Raw genomic sequence first — 20,554 nt, forward strand, 5'->3', positions numbered from 1 at the left:
TGTTTTTGTTTTCACTGTCAGTCCAATCTAAGAACATAAAAGGACATTGAATATAAATGAAATAAGAGAATAATAGTGCTGTCCCGTCCAATAAATAATATTTTGTTTGTGTATTTTTACTTGCCTAAAAAATGTTTCATTAATTTAAAAAGTAAAAAAAAAAAATTCATTTTTACTTTGTTATTACCAGTTAACTATATTAAACAACTTTTTTCTATTTTTCAATATAAGGGTAATTTGAAAAAGAAAAATTTTTACTAATAAAAGTGACTTAAAATTTTTGCAAAATCAAAACAAGGCACCATAAAAGGGGGTTAAGCTTCTTAACCCTACCAAAAGTAAAAATTTTTTGAGAATGGTTGCAAACTACGTTTAATTGGCATTTTTTCCTAGTATTATTTCTCCATGGACTTGTGAACAAAACATGGAATAAGCATGTGTGCTTTCATTTCCAATTGGCAAAAAAAGGAAAAAAAGAAAAAAAAGAAAAAAGGGCTACTGCTTGGCTGAATCAGGGAAACTCAACTTGCATGGCTAGATTATTAATGGAAATTGGAATCATTTATAGCAATACCATAGGGTTGCCCGTGTTGAATTTTAAATTCGAAACATGCTGAATCTCACCTTTTAAAGATGATTACATGTCTTATTCTCATAACCTCGTTACAGTTTATTTAGTATAGTATTGTAGCACTAAAGCTTTTTAAATTTGACTAGTAGTCAAGCTGAGAATAGAGTGCAGCAGGCAATCGTGGTTTAGCAAGTGCATGCAACGGTTTTGCCAAGAAGAGATCATCTTCCGATTCAGAGAGGTCAATTTTCGATTCATTAGGTGGTACGTTCCATGTAAAACCTTGAATCAGCCTGGCAAACAGCATTGCAGTCATTTCAGTCCCAAGAGCTACGCCTATGCACCCGCGCCTTCCAGTACTAAACGAAATGAACCTCAGTTCCGGCTCTGTTAGATCAACTTTATCACTCAAACCATCCTTCAAATGCCGCTCAGGTTTGAATTCCAATGGCTCGTCCCAAACTTTCGGGTTCCGGCCAAGGCCTGCTCGGCTGAGCAGGACATGACTACCTTTAGGGATGAAGTAGCCGGCAACTGTGGCATCGGCTATTGAGACATGAGGAACGTTGAAGGGTGCAATGGGGTGAAGCCGAAAAGCTTCCCTTGCACAAGCTTTTATATAATTGAGTTTTGGAATGTCAGCTTCTTGAACCCATCTGTCCTTTCCAACAACACTGTCTATTTCCTGGCTGGCTTTTTGGAGAATTTCAGGTTTGTTGAGCATCTCTGCCATTGCCCATTCTGCTGCATTAGCAGGATTATCTACTGTTTCAAGCATCAATTCCTGCATGTATATCAAACAAGGATCACCATACTTAATTTAGTTAACCAAAAAAGTTTTATCCATCACCACCAAATACCATCGATTGTACGTGATTATTAGTATTTTGTACGTAAAATTAATTAAAAATTAGTGCCGTAATCCTTTCATTTTAGCACACAATTTGATTAATTTAGTTAATTTTAAATCAAATTATGTAAGAGGTTTTAAAACTTTAAAAAAGTTTAAAATTTAATTTTTATATTGTAATTCATACAAATTTAATTTTTGTATTATTTTGAGTTGATAATATTAGTTCAATCATTAATTTCATTAAATTTTTATAATTAAAAATATCGGATATAGTCCTTAACTTTGCTAATGTGTAGCGTTAATTTTGTTAATGTTGCATTGACATGCTAATATTAACACTTTTAACCACAAAAAGTTGACAAAATTAATGAAATTAAGATTATCAAATCAAAATAGTATACGAACTAAATTCTTATAAATTATATTATAGATATTAAAATTTTGCAAAGTATAGTAACCTACGGCATAATTAGACATTATTTTTACTATAAATAAAAACACGTGCAAGCTAAAAGGTACTATTGTGTTTAGAAGTGTAATTAAGAATCTCACCGTGCATTGGGCTTTGATCTCTTCAACTGAAAATGCTGGCTTCCCAGACGAATCCTTTGCTGAAATGAAGGCATCAAGAAGGTCTTCAGGCTCCTTCTTCTTCCCTTCTCTCCACTGTTGTACTCTCTCATCAATAATCGGATCATGGTAACTGTTGACAATTCTCTGAGCCTCAGTCACAATCTTCTCATGACCCTCCAAATCTAATGCTCTCAGCCAAGGTACATAGTCTGATAGGATGAAAGAGTAAACGTGCATGAGAATAGTAAAGAGAGATTCGACGTGCTCTTCTTCTTCATGTCCAGGCCCTCCATCTTCTTTGCCATTTCCAAAGTATCTTTTGTTGAACATCATCCTCCTGATGACATTTCCTGTATATTGCCTGGTTGCAAGTCTCAGGTTTATAACGGATGCATTGGAAATATCAGCTTCATTGTCGATGCATTGGTTGTAAATGAACCTAACAAGATTATTAGCTTCTTGGTTTCTCTTATGGAGTAACCAGCTAAGTCTTTGTGTACTAATTATGTTAGAAACAACCAATTTTCTCATTTTCTTCCATTGATCTCCCCATGGCACAAACGCTATTGACAAGAAACCACGAGAAGCATAATCAGTTGCCATCGTAATAGGCCTCGACGCAAAAACTGCATCATGTTTTTTCAAGAATTCTTGAGCAATTTCAGGTGAAGTGACAGGAATGACATGAATATTTCCCAGGCGGATACAAGCAATATCGGTGTCAAGTTGTTTCATGAGGCCAAGAATCCACCTGAAGACAGGCTTGTTTTTCCATAATTCAGGGAGGTTTCCGATGACTGGCCAGGGAGTTGGCCCTGGTGGAAGAGGTGCTTGGTTTGGATTCTCATTTCTAGTGTTGCCTTTCAATTTGAAAAGGACAAGGAGTGAAAACAGAAAGACTAAGATATGTGTTGAATGAACTAGAAAAAGGCTAGAGATGGCAAAATCATGAGAGCTGCTCCAATAAGGCAGCAGATGAAATGTGGAGGAAATATTAGTGGAGGCTTTATCCATTTCCTAACAATTAAATGGAACTTTTCTTCTCTCCGTCTGTTTATTTGTATGCTTGTCTACACAAAATGCTTGATAGGTAGATCTATATATAGAGGTTATTGAAAGAGAGAGAGAGAGAGAGAGATAGGTTTAAACACTGTTTGGACATTCATTGAACTTCGTGAAAAATTTAAGAGGTTGTTAAAATAGTAAGTGTTGATTTGTTTGTTATTTTGGCATTTGATTTTTAATTTGCTTTTGGAACTAGCTGAAAATTAAGTAAACGTGCCAAAAATGAATAATCACATGATTTGAATGGTAAATTTTTAATTTTAATACTCAGAATTCAATTTTTAATAAATTTAAATATAAAAAATAAAGTAATATATTTAATTTTTTTTCTTTTGGATTATAGAAGTTTTATTTCATTATCCTAAGAGGAATGCCACTCTAAATTGAATCAATATTCTTGTTTTACCACTCTCTCAGCCCTTTCTAGTTTTTCTATGAACTATATACTATGGCTTAAATATTAAAAATTTTCATTGTATTTCAATTTTAATCAATTTTATCATTATACTTTCAATTTTGTTGATTTTAGACAAAAATAAAAAAGACTAAAATATTAATAAAAATGACAGATTTGATCATTTTCGTTACTTTTTATCAAAAAATTAACCAAAAAAAAAAAGTATAGTAGGTAAATTCAATGAAATTAAATACAATGAAAATTTTGAATATAAATTCATAGTGTAGTGGCAAATTTGACTTAAACTTTCAATTTTTATGCAACTCATTTAATATATCAAGCCACATTTTTGTTGTGACAATTTATCAAGCCAAACCTAATTAGTATTGATGCAATGGTTATAGAAAAATTAGAAATAAAAAAATAAGAATTAAGTTATTTCAAAAAACATATTTTAAATGCAAAAAATGTGAATACATTGTTAAGTTGAAACTTTCTTTTATATATATTTTTGGTATAAAAAAAGGTTGTAACTTGAAAATAGAGGTAGGGATTACTATTATTATAAGTTTCTTTCACTAAAGCTTCATAAACGTCATTCAAAAAAAAAAAGTGTTCGTCAGCAGGCAAGCTGAAACTCGTGAATTAAAAACCAAAATCCGTACATTTTTTAAAAGAAAAAGGTAATATATTATTCCATAGAGGAAGATACGTAAGCAGGATGACTTCGAAAAGTTATATTGAATTCGCTGTTTATGGAAAAAGCAGAAAAGTCCAAAGGCTTGAAATATGGAATCGAACACGTAACTCCTTTGATGTAACAAGAGCCAATAAATATTCATAATATCTAAAATAATCAAATAAAAAGAATTATATCCTTATCTCTTATATTTATCTTCAAGAAAGCTTAAATAAATAATAAATGAAGATATCAGAAAGTAAAAAAAAAAAAAAAGTACCCATAGCTGCTAAAGTATTAAACTGATCTTATTTTGTTAATTTTAAAAAAATAATCTTAAGTTCATTCAATTCATAGTAATCACAAATATAAAAAAATTACCAAAAGTTAGCAAAAATATTTGTTTTTCAGTTTTCTCAAATAAGTCTAAGTAACCTTTCAAAAGAAAAAAGTTTTAAGTAAGTATATTTTATAAATTACATCATTCGATTTATGGACACCTAATTTTATTTGAAATTATTCAAATTTATGTGATTTTCAAGCTTTATTTGCACCTCTTAATTTGGGTCATTTTAGAGTTTTAATTGGATTTATCTTATAGGGTCATTTGAGCTTTTTTATTTTAGGACCAATTTAATTTTATTAGTTGTAATTCAAAGTTCGATCAATACCAGAAGTATAATTTTTATCGATAAAATTTTTCATCGGTAAAATTTAATTTTTCGTTAGTAATACTTTTATTGACAAAATTATTGACGAAAAATTTCCATTAGTGCTAAGCAAGTTAGTGATGTCTTTCCATAAGTGAATTTGAATTTTTATCGGTAATTATTAATGAATTTTATTGATGAAATTTTTCATTAGTAAAAAATCCATGAGTAGAATCCATCAGCAAAAAATTCATCGATAAAATCCTTTGGTAAAATTTTAGTCAGTAAAATTCATCAATCATAATAAAATTCCTTCAATAATAATCAAATTTCATCGATAAAATCCATTAGTAAAATTATAATTTCATCCATAATTTGATTAATTTTATTTATAATTATTTAAAAAACCTAAAAATTAAAATTAAAACATATGTAATTATTTAAAAAAAAAACTTTTTACTTCTATTAGTATTAATAAAAAAAAATCACATATAAAATTCACATAACATTCTTAACATAATAAAGTTAACATTCTTAATATCTCTAACATCTAGAAAATATAATACTAAAAAATATTCATAACATCCATAAAAATACTTATAATATCCACAAAAGTCTTAAAAAAGAACTCACTATATTGCTGCATCTCTTAATCAAGAATCGATGTTACCATCGTGAAGTCTAAAAAATTGTATTGACAGAAATTGTCTAGACCCCATCAACTGCATCATCTGATCTATGAAATACCTAAGCTCAATCTTCAACTTAATCCTTAACTTATCAATTTGCTTTTGTATCAAAGGATGAGGAGGCAGAGGTTGAGGAGGCATTGATGATGGACCGCAACAGAGTAAGACATTGTTGTTACGGCAGTGGACTGACTTGAGTAAAATAGGTCCTTAAATCTATCTACAGATCCAAAGCCATATACATAAGTGTGTGTAGCTTCAACCCATCTAATAACTTCAATCTATGCCTATGAATCAAAATCTGTATGATTGAAAAAGTCTTCACTATATTTTTGAGATAATGCAGTAGTATAGTTTTCCTACAAAAAGTTTAAAACAATTACCATTCCAACACAAGTACATTATTATTCCAACGACACATTTCAATACCATTCGTCCTACAATGTTTAGGCTTTCAATTACTATATTATAAACATAATTCATCAACAATCACAATACACAACTAGAATCACAAAATAAAATAAGCAATATTTTTCACCTTCATAAAGTCATTGCATCTCAATAAGCACAAAACACTATATAGTTCAATACCATTCATCCTTTAATGTTTAGTCTTTCAATTACTACATTATCTATCTACTTCATCAACAATGCAATACACAATTAGAATCACAAAGCAAAATAAGCAATATTTTCACCTTTCACAAATATGATATCATCGCAATATACTATAAAGATAGTTCATCAATAATCACAATACACAACCAAAATTACAAAGCAAGTTACGCAACAATTTTTACTTTGACAAAGTTTTTAAATCTCAAAACATATAACATATTATCTATTTCAATAAAGCAAAACAACAATTTGAATGTATTCACAAAGTTATTGGAAAGTTACATACATTGACAATTTTGAACTTGTTATCAACAAAATCACGTCTTCCTAAACATCTGTGAGTGCGATTGAAGACTTTTATAAAAATGGGCTCTCATTGCAACTTAAATGACTACATTCATTTAGATACATTGAATGAAATATGTTGTCATACAATTTATATAAAATTGACATTTGATGAAAATAATAACTTTTGAAAAGAATATCATTCCATTCTCTTTTAATGAATAGGAAATGGAATTAAACCGCCAATGTGTTTCATAATACTTTTTTTTTTTATCCAACGATTTTGTTTGGCTTTGCCAGGGATGTTTTGTCATTTTAAAATGCTTCATACATTCTTAATAAAAGCATCACAAATCAGAGTTGTGATCCACCTCCGCTTCATCCCTATGTAGCTTATGATTATTATCAACTCCACACTTTTTCATTGTCAATTTCTCTCGTCAAACAACAAGTCTTTCAAATGATTCTTGAAAATATTATTCCATGCTCATTAAAGTAAAGCATCATCTGACTCAGCCTATTGACATTTTTTCTAACATAAATAATAATGAAATACAATAAATGGTTTATAAGAATTTAATCTTTTCATTCAAATCAAATAAAAATATATACAAAAAATAAATATTCAATTACTATCTTAAATTTATCAAACATCATAAACTTTATTGGTGTAGGAACTTTATCCTATGTTGACCAAGGACTAGTAAAATTCGCTTGAATTATTCTTGAAATTGTTGAGCTAACCGTCGATTGCTTAAAAAAACTACTAACTTCCATTTTGTAGTAAGATTATTTAAACTATATGAATTGTTTAAAAAACAAATAACAATAAGGAAAAATTAATTGTAAAAGGTATCTTATACCTTTCTCTTAGTGGAGTAATCTATAACCATTTGTTCAGATCTAACGGAGTTAGTAATCCTTTGTTTGCTCCCTTAGTTCTCTGCATTTTTATTGTACCTTTTTCATTTCTAAGTGGTGGTTTGTCGGTGAATGATGGATTTACATCATGCTCCGTTGATGGATCATCTATTAATGGTGCAAAAAATGACTCGTATGGAAAATCATGCTATATCAGTGGTAAAGAAGACCCATATTGGGGATCATGTTGTACCGGTGCTATTGATGACCCGATACATGAATTATCTCTCATTAATCTTACTCTAGAACCACTTCAATGAACAAAGCTCTTTGCACGATATCCCAGTACATCTATCACATAGAATATTAACATTTCATAAGAATTTTAAAAGCATAAAAATAACAAACATATATAGTATTACTTTAGTATTAGAATATTTGATGAAATGAGCAAAATATATACAAATAGGCATATCAAAACATTAAAATGAAAATAGGCCAAATCAACTAATATATTTAACGTTACATATGTTGACCACATCAAAAAAATATTAGATATATCATTAAAAGTCATAATAAATACATCAATCATTACTAGAGTAAGCAAACTCATTTGTTTCATCATCATTATCATCATCATCATTTTTTTTCATCATAATCATCATCATCATCATCATTTTTTTGTTTTTTTTGCTCAAATCACTTGTTCATAATCACCAACAATAAGAATTGTAATATTATCAAGTTCTTTTGAGATAGTAACGTTATGTGGAATAGAAACTTCAACTTCTTAGTACACGTCTTTATTTAAATAAGTTGTTTGTTATTCATCTCCATCATTATTAGTTACTCGATATGTGCTCTTTGCTTTTGTTTTTAAGACTGTCACTAGTCATTTTGATCTCTTCTTCCAAAAAGATAACTTGACTAGAAAACTTTATGTACTTGTGAAGTTAAAACAAATGGTTCATTACTAATAAGTATTGAATTGTGTTTAATTTCAACAAGATCATGATGAGGATCTACCCTTACTCTTTTCTCTATGTCAAACCAATGACATTTAAAAGGTACAACTTTATTTCCTACTCCAAAATACTCTAACTCAATGATATCTTTCAAGATACCATAAAAATCATGCTCATAATCATTGTAATAACTTTCTTTCACACATACCGCATAATTCATCATCTTTTAACTTTGGCCATAGGTAATTGTATGAAACTTAGAACCATTCACAAAGTAACCTTTGAAACACCTAACCATGCATTTGAAACCATAAACTATCTTAAGTAGACAATGATCCATTTCACCATTTTGCTCTTCAACCTATCCAATCGTAAAACATTCAAATTGATAATTGTTTTAATTATATGAAAATATTATTTCATTGATATATGCTATTAAGCTCTAAACTTACAAATTATCTTAACCATTGTGACAATCTTGCATCATGTGCTTTCTCCAATTTCGGATCATTTATATTCAAAAACTATGTTCTCATTAAGTCATCATATATCTTATCATTGTAAATTATGAATTAGAAATATTTAAAAAACTAACTAGAAACACATGAGTTATCATATTGACATAGTGCTTACTCAATGTAAGGATTTATCTATTCACAATTCAATAAAACATATAAGTGGGCCTTAATATGCTTATTCATTGATAGCATCGAGACTTATTTTGTAGACCCAATGTTCGGCCATATGAGTAAAATTGAAAAACATCTTCTAGATTCCACGACTCCCTCATCATCATTACATGCACTTGATTCAATTTTGTTGACACATTTGAATCAAAATATAATGAGTAAAAAGTGGATATTTCTTTAATAACATATGCCATACATATAGATGCTTCAATGAATACTTGATTGGTGCATTTTTTTTTAAAATGATGAAAAAACCTAGTCATCATCATTGCATAACATCACATAAATGTTATTGACTGAAAATTAAACTAATAAACGTTGATGTCTAACAACTTAAATATATTACATCTCAAATGGTATCCATCGATAATAAACAAGTTCACCAATTTTTGCTTCATTAGGTAAATGAATTAGTAAATGCTCCATAGAATCAAATAAACTTGGAGGAAAAATCTTTTATAATTTGCATATTATTTCTATAATATTTTTACCAACATTTTCATATAATCTATATGTAGTTCTGTAGAATATAGATCTCTAAAAAAATGAAATAGCTCAATAATGGCATCCCAAACGGAGTTAGGGACCAAATCATGAAAAGTAATTAAGAGCAATCATTGCATGAAAACATAATAATCATGACGTTTCATCCCATAAAACTTGCAATCAGCCATGTGCATGCATCGAGTTATGTTAGATGTAAAACCATTAGGAAGTCTTAATTGTTTAACCTACACACAAGCATTTCTTTTATGCTTTTTGTTTAAAGTGTAAGAAGCTTTAGGCATAAAAATTTTTTCATTCATTTCAACTAATTCCAACTTAGGTTGCTTGTAATACACTTGAAGATCTAGTCAAGTCTCTGTGTTGTCTTTAGTTTTACCATTAACGTTTATCATTGTGTTAAAAACATTATCAAAGACATTACACTCAATATGCATCACATCAAAATTGTGCGAAATAAGATTGGTATGCTAATAAGGTAACTCCTAAAATATATTTTTCTTCACCTAATTATAACTTTCACCACAACCGACTAACTTATGATCACTACATTTCATGCCAAATTTGATATCAAGAAAGCTATCCAACCAAATCAAAATTTTTTCACCTAATAATGGAACAATAAAAGAGTCACGCTCAACCTTTTTTTAAAATTTATCTCTTTGCTTTCTAAAAAGATGATAAAGAGGCAAAAACTAATGATAACAATAGAAAAAGTAAGGCCTATTACCATGAGCCAATCGAAAAGACTTTCTTTGTCCCATACAATAAGAACATGATAAGATTCCAAGAGTGCTCCATCCAAACAACATACCATATGTAGGAAAAATCATTAATTGTCTATAAAAAAGCTGCCCTTAAATGAAAATTTTATTTAATTTTATTTTCTATAAGTATCATAAGTCACAACACCATTTGACTATAATATTTTTAACTAATCTATTAAAAGTCTCAAGAAAACTTCAATATTTTGACCTAGACTACTCTTTCCTAGAATGGTCACATTCAATAAGATATATTCTCACTTCATGCACAACCATGGTAACAAATTATATACCACTATCATTATTGGTCAATAAGAGTATGGTTTCGCACTGGGACCAAATAAAAAAAAAAATCATCAGCACATAATCATAATCTAACATTTCAAACTTTAATTGCAAATGATTCATAGTTGAGATTGAAATGTTTACAAGCTTTATCATCAATAAAATGTTGAAGCACACCATTATAACTTTGGTTATAGGTATGCCATGTCATATATTCATCAATTTTACTTGATATATAAAGTCTTTGAAGTCTCGGTATCAATAGCATATAACGTAAGATTTTATAAGGAATGTGCTTTTTCTTTTCAACACCATACTTTTTCCTTAAATATTGGGGATGGCCACATATTGAACAATATGTCAAATTTGTTGCTTCCTTATAAAACAACATGCAATTGTTTTCATATACATGAATTTTCTTATAACCAAGTCCAAATTTTATAAAATTTTATAAAAGTTTTTTGACAATTTATTATCCATTGGCAACATATCTTTTACTATGCTCTAAATGATCAAAACATGACTTATGTTAAATTCTTATTTACAATTTAAAAGTTACAACATAGCAGATAAGATTGTGTGCTTCGTACAGCTTGACCACAATAGTTCATCCATATCATTCAACAAAAAATAGAAACCTCAACTTTTGCATCACTAGCATGAAAAGCATCCACCCTAAAATTAGGATAGACAGCATTTATAACCATTCTAGTATACGAATTTTTGAATCTTACTTCACTAATCAATTCAAAGGTTTCCTTGCTTATTGATGGTTGTCCTACTTCTAACGCTCTATGTGAGACCTAACTCGCATAACCAAGAGTAAACCCTTTTATAATAAAAGCGCTCCTACATATCATCCACATTTAAAATTCATCTATTCTCACATTGGGTATAAGGACACCTAATCTTTCCATTACTTACAAAGGATGGTTAAAGAATAAACATATCCAATAAATTCGTCTACACCATCGTAGAAGTTTTGACTAATGTATCCATTTACATCTAAACAAGAATGTATCCAAGAGCAATCTTTGTTCATTTTCTCAACCCTAATTGCATCATTGTAAAGGTTCAAAAAATATACTTCTAGTATATTAAACTAAAAATTAAGTAATTAAAGTCCTAAAAAATAATTACGAAATTTATACACACATATGCATCACATATGTCATAAAGGCACATATGTCATAAAGGTAATTTTGATCATTAAAATTAATAAGTCAACATTTTATTACTTGATACTATTGACAATTTATTGAAAATGTTTAAACTATTTCTAACATAATATATATAGCTTTCTATTACTTTTATTTATGTCAAATTTATGGAATAGGGTTTCAAAAGTAGTAGATAAAAAGGTTTATTTTTTCTTTCTCTCAATTACTTATGAATATCTTCTAAGTATATCAAATATCTACTTATTCATTTTTGAAAACAAAATTCTAACCAATTTTTACAACTTGTTTCAACAAAGGTATTTTTCAAGTTATTTCTTTCAAAGATAAATGTCTTTCTCAAACACCATTTCTTAATGTTTTCTTGTAAACTTATCCAATTTCAAAAAATGACTACCCAATAGTGGCAAATACCAAATGTAAAGTTTTTGTTAGAAATCCCTTCAATAAAGCACTTATATTCTTTAAGAACTTAACATAAAAATTGAAAGTTTCAACTTTAGATATGATATTTTTATGTTATTAGTACATACCAATATCCATAAAATTAGTGTTTATCCTTTCAATAGAATTAATATGTATAAGATAAGAATATAAAAGATCTATTTGGTATAGTTTTCATTGATAGTTCCAATAAAACTAAATTCGTATAATCATTTCTATTTTTATTTGTCACACATGTAATATATGTGCACAAAAAAATTGTTAAACCTAATTGCAAGTAAATTTTTTTTTCAATTAATTTTCCCAACTATACCTTGTCTATATCAAAATCAACAAGCCAAGTAATGAAACTATATCTTGGTAAATGAGATAGGTTCCAAACCAGATGAGAGGCTAGAAATCAAAGGCAGTGCACCAGTGGTGGTCACAAGTGCAGTCATTGGCTTAAAGGCTTAACGGTCGATCTCACGAGTTTAAGGCATAGGCGCAGTTACAAGCTCAATCACAGGTGCAATCACTGATGTAGTCATAGGCTCAAGGGTTGGTGAAGAAAGGGGGGCATACGCACAGGCTAGTGGTGATAAGCAAAGAGAGGAGATTAGAGGAGAAGAAAGAGGGGAAGAGAAAGGCACGAGCTTATGGGCTCACAGTAGCGGGGAGGAGAGGGCGGCACGAGCATGAGCTAGTGACGAGGAGCGGAGAGAAAGAAAGAGATGAGAGTAGAAAAGAGGAGAGGAGAGAGAGGAGGTGAGAGAAACAAAGTTAGGGTTTCAATTGGGGAAGAAAGTATTTAACTTTCCTTTACCAAAGGATTACTGATGAAAATTCTGTTAGTAATTCAAAATTTTTTAACTTTTAGTGATGGATTGCTGAAGGAATTTGTCGATAGATTTTACTATTAGCAATAGATTACCAACAGATTTTGTTGCTAAAAAAAGATTTTTTCCCTCTCAATTTAATTCCAAATTTTCTTAAACTGAAAATTTTTTTACCAATGAAAAAATTCTTCGATAAAGCTTTTAACAATGGATCACTGACATATTTTTTTGCTAGTAAAAAACACACCAAATCATATTTTTTCCCTCGCAACTTCATCTATGGAATATGGATGAAATTTTTTTGATGATAAATTTTATCGATAATCCGTCGATAATTACCAACGAAAAAATTTCATCAGTAAAATTTCATTGGTAATGCCAATATTGTTGGAAATAGTTATTTAAAGTCCAATTATTTTAATTAAGAATTAATTAATTGATTAAAAAATGCAAGGCTATATGCGATGACAAGCAACCTCCCTCATTTTTCCCTTTCTTAAAATTCTTCATTCTCTCTAAATGTTGCACCATTTCCAGCTTTTTAGATTTCACTTTCAATTTTACCCCAATTCACCTTTAGCTTAACTTGATCAAAGATTCTCTTCCCCACAATTAGCAAACTCGTAATCCTGAAAATCAACATACCAGCATTTCCCTTATTTTCACCTTGGATGACACCAGACTGCACCACAATAATCCAAAACCTTAATTACATTTTTCAAACCCTAAACCCACCCTCCAGATTTGAATGGTAACATGAAGTAGGGATTTTGTCAACAAAGATCCACAATTCATAGAAAAAAAAAAGAGATTACTACCGAAAAACCACTTCAACCGTCAGGCTTCACCACTCTCCAAAACTGCTACCCCATTGCCAATCACCATATTTTTTCCTATTCCCCACTATCTCAAATAATCATCATTAGCAAGATATTCATAAAAGCAAGCAAAATCCATGCCCTCTATGATCAATCCTCAACCACATAGCCAGGCAAACCACCTATTATCAAACCACTCATCATTAACAAACAATACTCTTGAATTCTTAGCTTCTACTCAGCCTTCTCTTAAGCCTACTGTAACTAGCTCTTTACCAAAACCACTGAAATTCAATGGAGCCTTAAGTTTATTCCAAAAACCCAATCCTACAGACCCATTGCTTACATCCTAAAATTCTAGCACCATAATTGTCACCAACTGAGGTCCCCCACTTATTTATCACCAAATAGCCACCTTAGCCAAACCATCCATCATAGCACTGTTGACAATCATCTCCTTGCAACCCTCACCCAAAGAACTAAAAACAAAACAAATAACAAAAAACACAAAAAAGAAGCCACAATCCTCAGTGAAAAGCCACACTCAAACAAAAAAAAAGTAGCAATGAAAAAAATCACAAACATAATCAAGGAAAGGTTTTGATTTAGGAGATTTTGGGGTGATTTTAAGATGTTTTGAAGGGTGAAAAGGAAAATGGTGGTTTGTCTTTAAGATTGGAGCGATAGCTAGCAATGACATTGGTAGTGGCGTGAGTGGCGACGAACGGTTTCGAGATGAGTTTTTCAAATTCGAATGGTGGGGATGAAGAGCATGAAGATAGAAAAACATAGAGAACGTTTACCTATATTGGACGGTGGGATGATATTTTTTTGGGGGTCTAAAATTTTGAGTTTTAAGTCTAGATCTAAGATAAATCAGGTTTATTTTTTTTAAAGAAAACCACTTGGGTAGAAGTAAAATGGATGAAGAGAGAAATCTATTGTTGAAATTTGGGAGCCAAATGACATTGGACAGTGGTAGCCGCTAGCATTGTCCAGTTGTGACAAGGCTACAAAACCATGGAAAACTAGGTTTAAGGGGGGCTACTTTTTTTCGAAGAATGAAAAGTTTCTCTCTTAAAAAAAAAGCAAGGAAACATATTGAAAAAAAAGTTTTATAGTTAAAAGAAAAAAAAGTTTTATAGTTAAAAAAAAAAAAAAGAAATGTTGAGTCAATCCACACTCGACCTAGACCTGTTTCAAGGCTTTCTGCTTAACCCTGAGAAAACCCAACTTGTAGCCCATTCAAATTCGAGTCCTCTTTTGTCCACTAGTTTGGCTTTGGGTACTAGCCCAAAGGCTCTATTTTTGGTATATTTTCTTCCTTTTATTTATTTATTTATCTTATCATGTTGTTACATTTTATTATATTAATGCTTTTAAATGTTGGTTCATGAAATACGTAAAGAAACAAATATATGAAAAATGATATCCTTTTAGAAATAGATCAATTTGTGAATGGTCATTTTTTTAAAATTATTACTATTGTGAAATATTAATAATTCAAAAATAAACAGAGATTTTTCTAATAATGGGATTCAGGAAAGTTCAAGCAATAATTTTCAAGAACTTCTTAAGTGAAAAGATTTTTTTAAAATACTACCAAAGTATCAGTGTATTTAAAATAATTTTCAATATATAAAGAAAAATCACAATTACCTTTAATAGAAGTGAATTTCTATAAAAGATAAAATAAAAAATTATTTAAATTATATAAATGTTGACCTAAATATGAGCTTTTAAGGATGAAATTATAAAAAAGTCCATATATTGATTTGTAAAAAATCTCTATGTGAGAAATTTTTTTTGAAATTTGCCAAAGTCTTGGAGTATTTTGAATGAATTTCAATAATTATTTTACCTTTTCTTTGTAAAATAATAAAAATAAATTCATATAAAAAAGAAAAACTAAAAATACTGTTTAAATTAAATTATGGGCGTCAAGTCATATTATGTGCATTATAAGCATTGATTTTAAAGAAAATATGAATTGCTGAAAATGGGATTCTCTAGGAATCCAAGTAGTGATTCTTAAAAGATACATAGGTGAAAAAGTTCCTCTTAATATTGCCAAAGTATTGGAACATTTTTGGGAATTATTTAATACATAAGATTCTCATTATTTTTCAACCAAAAAATTCAAAAAAAAAAAAAAGATGTTTTTTTTTTTTGTTGCAATAAGAAAAATTAAGGAAATTATTTCTAAATTCCAAAGGTGAGACCACTTTTACCAAGGTTAAGAGGTAACATATAATTAATTGATACCGTTTTTAAAATAAATGTTATGGGGGCATTAATCATTCTTTACGTATAACCGTACTCTCAAGCATAGCTATGTTTTTTTAGATCTAAAATTTATCTTATTAATAAGTTTAAATTAATTTTAAAATTTTATTAAAATGATAAGTTTTTAAGGTGGTCAATCGCATCTGGCTAAAAAAGATTAATAGCGACTCTCTATTTTGATTGTTTTAAAATTCTTCTAATAATTTCCAAAATCATTATAATAGCTTGGTAACTCCACTGGAGATGTTATTTATTGAGAGTCAGGCAAAAATTAATTATGTATTATCCTTAATTTTGATGTAATGGTTATAATTGGTATTTAACTTTAATTTCATGGATTTTGATTTTTTTTATAACAATAACAATAAAAAGGAAAAAAAATCACTTCCATTTCATTTTAATTAAGTCATTTATTCATCTATTACTTTATGTTTTATATATATATATATATATATTATTCTTGATAAATAGTAAGACATTTAAGATTAAGGTTCTAATGTTATATTCCCCTACACACACAATGGCACATTACATAATGCATGAGCTCTATACCCAGATTCCACCCCTTTTAGGAGGAAGTAGAGTATTTATACTCTTATGAAGTGATAAACCTCCTCAATGGCAAGTGAAAATGCTCCCATTCTAAACATTTTCTGTTTGTAACCTATAATGGGTTAGGAATGGAATACCCTATTAGTCCCACATGGACAATGATGAAGAATAATTTTGGGACCTTTAGACGTGTATAGAACTAAATCAAACATATAATGAATGATAAGAAGCCAACCATAACTAGAGTCATGCAAATCTTTTTGTAAAAATTGCCTAAATCAGGACACATGAGGGGACAGTTTGATACACCACTCATTTCTAGGGATGATAATATGAACAACTAGAAATTTTAAAGACAATGACCTTTTTCAATAATAAAAAAAAAACTTTGCAATATGTTGTTTAATTTGAGCTAATTCTTTTTATGCATGTGCAGGAATTGCATTTTCAATAATTTTTTCTTTCTTTTTTCACATTTCCATAAAATTTTTTTGTTTTAAAAAGGAAACTTTTTAAAACATTTTTGCATTTTCAATAATAACAATTATGTTTCATTTTGCATGCTTTTTTATAAAATGATTATAACTAATTTCTTTATTTTTGGAAAAATATACTTAAACTTTTTTAGGTTGTTATATTTCTTCAACAAAAAATAAAATTTTCTTTCTTTTATTTAAAAAATATTTGAATTCTTATCATTCGTGCATTTTTTCCCTTTAAAAAGGAAAAATAAATTGTTTTACTTTAAATGTTATTTTACTACTTGCATTTCATGATATTTGATTCTTTTTCATTTCATCATATTTCACATTCACAAATAAAATGATATTTGCATGTATTCCATTTCATTTAAACATATCTCATCATGAATGTAATATGTTAGCACATTCCACATAAGTATGTTCCATCATTCATATACACATTCAAGAATCATATGATTTTTTATTAGATTTACTGCACTTTTATTTAGCCTTTTTTCATCACTTATGTAACAAGTTGTTTCATTCACAAGTAAAATGTATAATTACTCATGTAAATATTCTTGCATTTTATACTATACATCATTCAGTCATTAAGGCATCTTTCAAGCATTTGTTTAATCATTCTTTCATGCCTAATCTTTTCTTTTATGGTGATACTATGCAATCCCATTTCATGTTAAATAAATCTGGATTTTTTGGGTACCAGAATAGGAAAGTAGTCGAATCCTAAACATCTCATTTGTATTAGAAAGTGAACAGTCAGCTAGAATAAAAAATATGAAAAGACTTAATAAGTAAATGTCTTATTAGAGGAAAGGCTTTAGGCCATGGAAAAAAAGGACACCTTTAGCAATATTGATGCAAATGAGCTTAGTTTAGTCTTCTATTAGTAATCCCATCAAAGTTTAAGGTCCCTGATTTCAAAAAGTATGACGGGACTAAATGTCCATTCATCCACGTCATAATGTTTTATCGAAAGATGATGGGCCACATTCACGATGATAAATTATTGATCCATTGTTTCCAAGATAGCTTTTCTAGATCATTAGCTAAATGGTATGTCCAATTGGATAGGAGTCATATACACTCATAGAAAGATTTCATAAGAGCTTTCATGGCTCAATATAAGTATGTAATGGACATTGATTTCTAATAGCTTATTTTTGTAATACATGAAAAAAAAATTAATAAAAGTTTCAAAAGGTATGCCTAAAAATAGAGAGATCTTACTGTTCAAGTATAACCACCTTTGACTAAATAAGAGATCATAATGTTGTTTATCAATACTTTTTGAGCACCTGGCTATGACAAACTTGTAGGTAATGCCAGAAAGGATTTCACAGATATGGTGACTTTTGGAAAGTTGATAGAAAATGCCAATAAAAATGAAAAGATTGATAAAAGTGAGGTATCTAACTTAAAGAAAGCTAGGAGAAATGAGAAAAATGAAGAAGAAATACAGGCAGACACTTACGAAATCCAACCACCCAAGAATCACATTCCCTATTGCCCTTATCACATGTCCCAACCTTATTGCCCAATCATAAGCAACATTTCTCAAAGTTTTTATTTTTATCCACCAATCCCACAATTATGTTTTCAAGAAAACCTTTATCCTCAAATAACTGCTCACAATCTTGTCCTTGTGTCTAGGTTTATCACTAAACTAATAAGAAGCCAAAGAAAATTAAGAAACAGTCAAGAAAAACTCCCAATACCCTTTTTTAATCTTTTGCCTTTGCTGATAGAAAATTAAGACCACATTTTTGTGCATTTGAAAACAACCCTCAATCCATTCATAATGAGATATGATCCAAATAGTAAATGTGATTATCATATAGGGGTAATTGGTTATTCAACTGAAAAATACAAGCAATTGAACAAAAATATTAATGATCTTATCAATGATAACCTATTGACTCCAAAGGTTATGGAGCAATGAAAATCCTCTTTATCTTAAATCCAGTTGCAAAATTTAAGGAATTAAGATATGAAAGGGAGTTTCAGGTTTTAGACGATTAAAAAAAGGCAATTCTTAAGTTTTTGGAGTTTTATCTTGTGTGCATATACATGGCATGCATATGATGTTGCTAGGTTATATCCTTGCATGAAATTAATGTTTTTGGATTTATGAATGAGTGCTTTATAGTTTTTATGATGTAATTTGATTTTTTTTCTAATCAATTGTTTAAAAATAAAACCCCGTATATTATACTTTCCGAATCAAGGAAAAATGAGAAGTGAAAAAGAAAAAATGGTTTTCAAATTTGTCATGACGAATCTTAAAGATTTGGTGATCACTATTTGGAATGAACTTACCTTAGAAAATACCCTTTTACAAACATTTTCACACCCTAAACCACTTGATAAAAACCACTTAAGAACTTCATGTTTCAAAGGGGCACAAGTTTCAATCCCTTCTTCAATTGATCATAAAAATGGGATAATCTTTTTTTAGGCAATTATCAATGAAACAGTTAATTTAACAAAGGTTTTTCTTGGACATTTTGAAAATTTATCAAACGCAATGCTCTTTTGCAATGATTTGATGTTGGAAATTTCATATGTATCAAGATTATGCTAGCTCTTTTAAAAATAAAGCCACTCACTCAAATCTTATCAAATGGCCACAAACACACAATCTTTCAATTCCTTTCCTGAAGTAATCATTGTTCAATGTCTTTAGGCACATTAATCAAAAGAACAAGATTATTCATTGCCTCTACGATAACTTGAGTTATGAGCAATCTTTTTTGTAAAATGACATGAACAATTTGACACCCCAAATGAGTTCATTCTACATTACTTTTGCTATCATATTGACCTTTATTAGGGGTAGCATGTTAAAATGGGACATCTTTCATAAATCATATTTTTGACAAAGTGGACCAATGAATGAATTATGAAAGATAAAAAAAAATGATTGTGACATCATGCATTTGAAAATTTTGAATAGATCCAAATAAAAACTTGAAAAATCAAAATCTAAAAATGAAAGCCAAGAATTTGTAAAAGAAACCATCAAGTCCAAAATAAAAAAAAAAAACAACCGAAAAAGAAAGTTAAGAAAACCAGAAAATCCCAAAGAAGAAAGTTTTGAAAAAAAAAAAACTTTAAATTCATTTTCCTAAAAAGGAATTACTCTTCAAATTAAATGACTATACTTGAGATAACAAATAGCCATCTTTCATTATCTTTTCACAAACATGAAAATTATCTACTTGCTCCCTCTATGAGCTTCATGAATTCATTTTAAATAAACCTTGATCAAAGATCACCCTTCATACTAAGGGTAAAAAAAGGGCATATTCAAGAATCTTGCATGATGAAGTCTTATCCCAAGTATAAAAAAAGAGTCCCATATGGTGAGGGGCAAATGTTTAATAAACTAAATTCCAAAAAAGTTTTGAACTCACTTGATCAAAAATGGATACGTATTAAGAAAAAAAAAAGAAAAAAAGGCAAAAATAATAAAACATAAAAAATAATAAAAGAAAAAAAAAGGAAAAAGTAATGAAGTGATTGAAT

The 20,554-nt window shown here is 29.3% G+C and overlaps 1 protein-coding gene across 1 annotated transcript; it reads right to left on the reverse strand.

The window, feature by feature from the left end:
* Positions 1 to 390: 390 nt before the first annotated feature.
* On the reverse strand, positions 391 to 3,165 carry LOC111296525 (tryptophan N-monooxygenase CYP79A68-like). The gene is made up of 2 exons (XM_022890876.2): positions 1,977 to 3,165; positions 391 to 1,355 (listed from the first exon to the last, which is right to left on the reverse strand). The coding sequence occupies exons 1-2, from the start codon at positions 3,009 to 3,011 to the stop codon at positions 714 to 716; spliced, it is 1,677 nt and encodes a 558-aa protein (XP_022746611.2). The 5' UTR covers positions 3,012 to 3,165; the 3' UTR covers positions 391 to 713.
* Between the last annotated feature and the right edge of the window lie 17,389 nt (positions 3,166 to 20,554).

The sequence above is a fragment of the Durio zibethinus genome, chromosome 12 (genome assembly GCF_047325235.1).
Source record: "Durio zibethinus cultivar Kanyao isolate XHJ-2024 chromosome 12, ASM4732523v1, whole genome shotgun sequence".
Taxonomy (NCBI): Eukaryota; Viridiplantae; Streptophyta; class Magnoliopsida; order Malvales; family Malvaceae; genus Durio; species Durio zibethinus.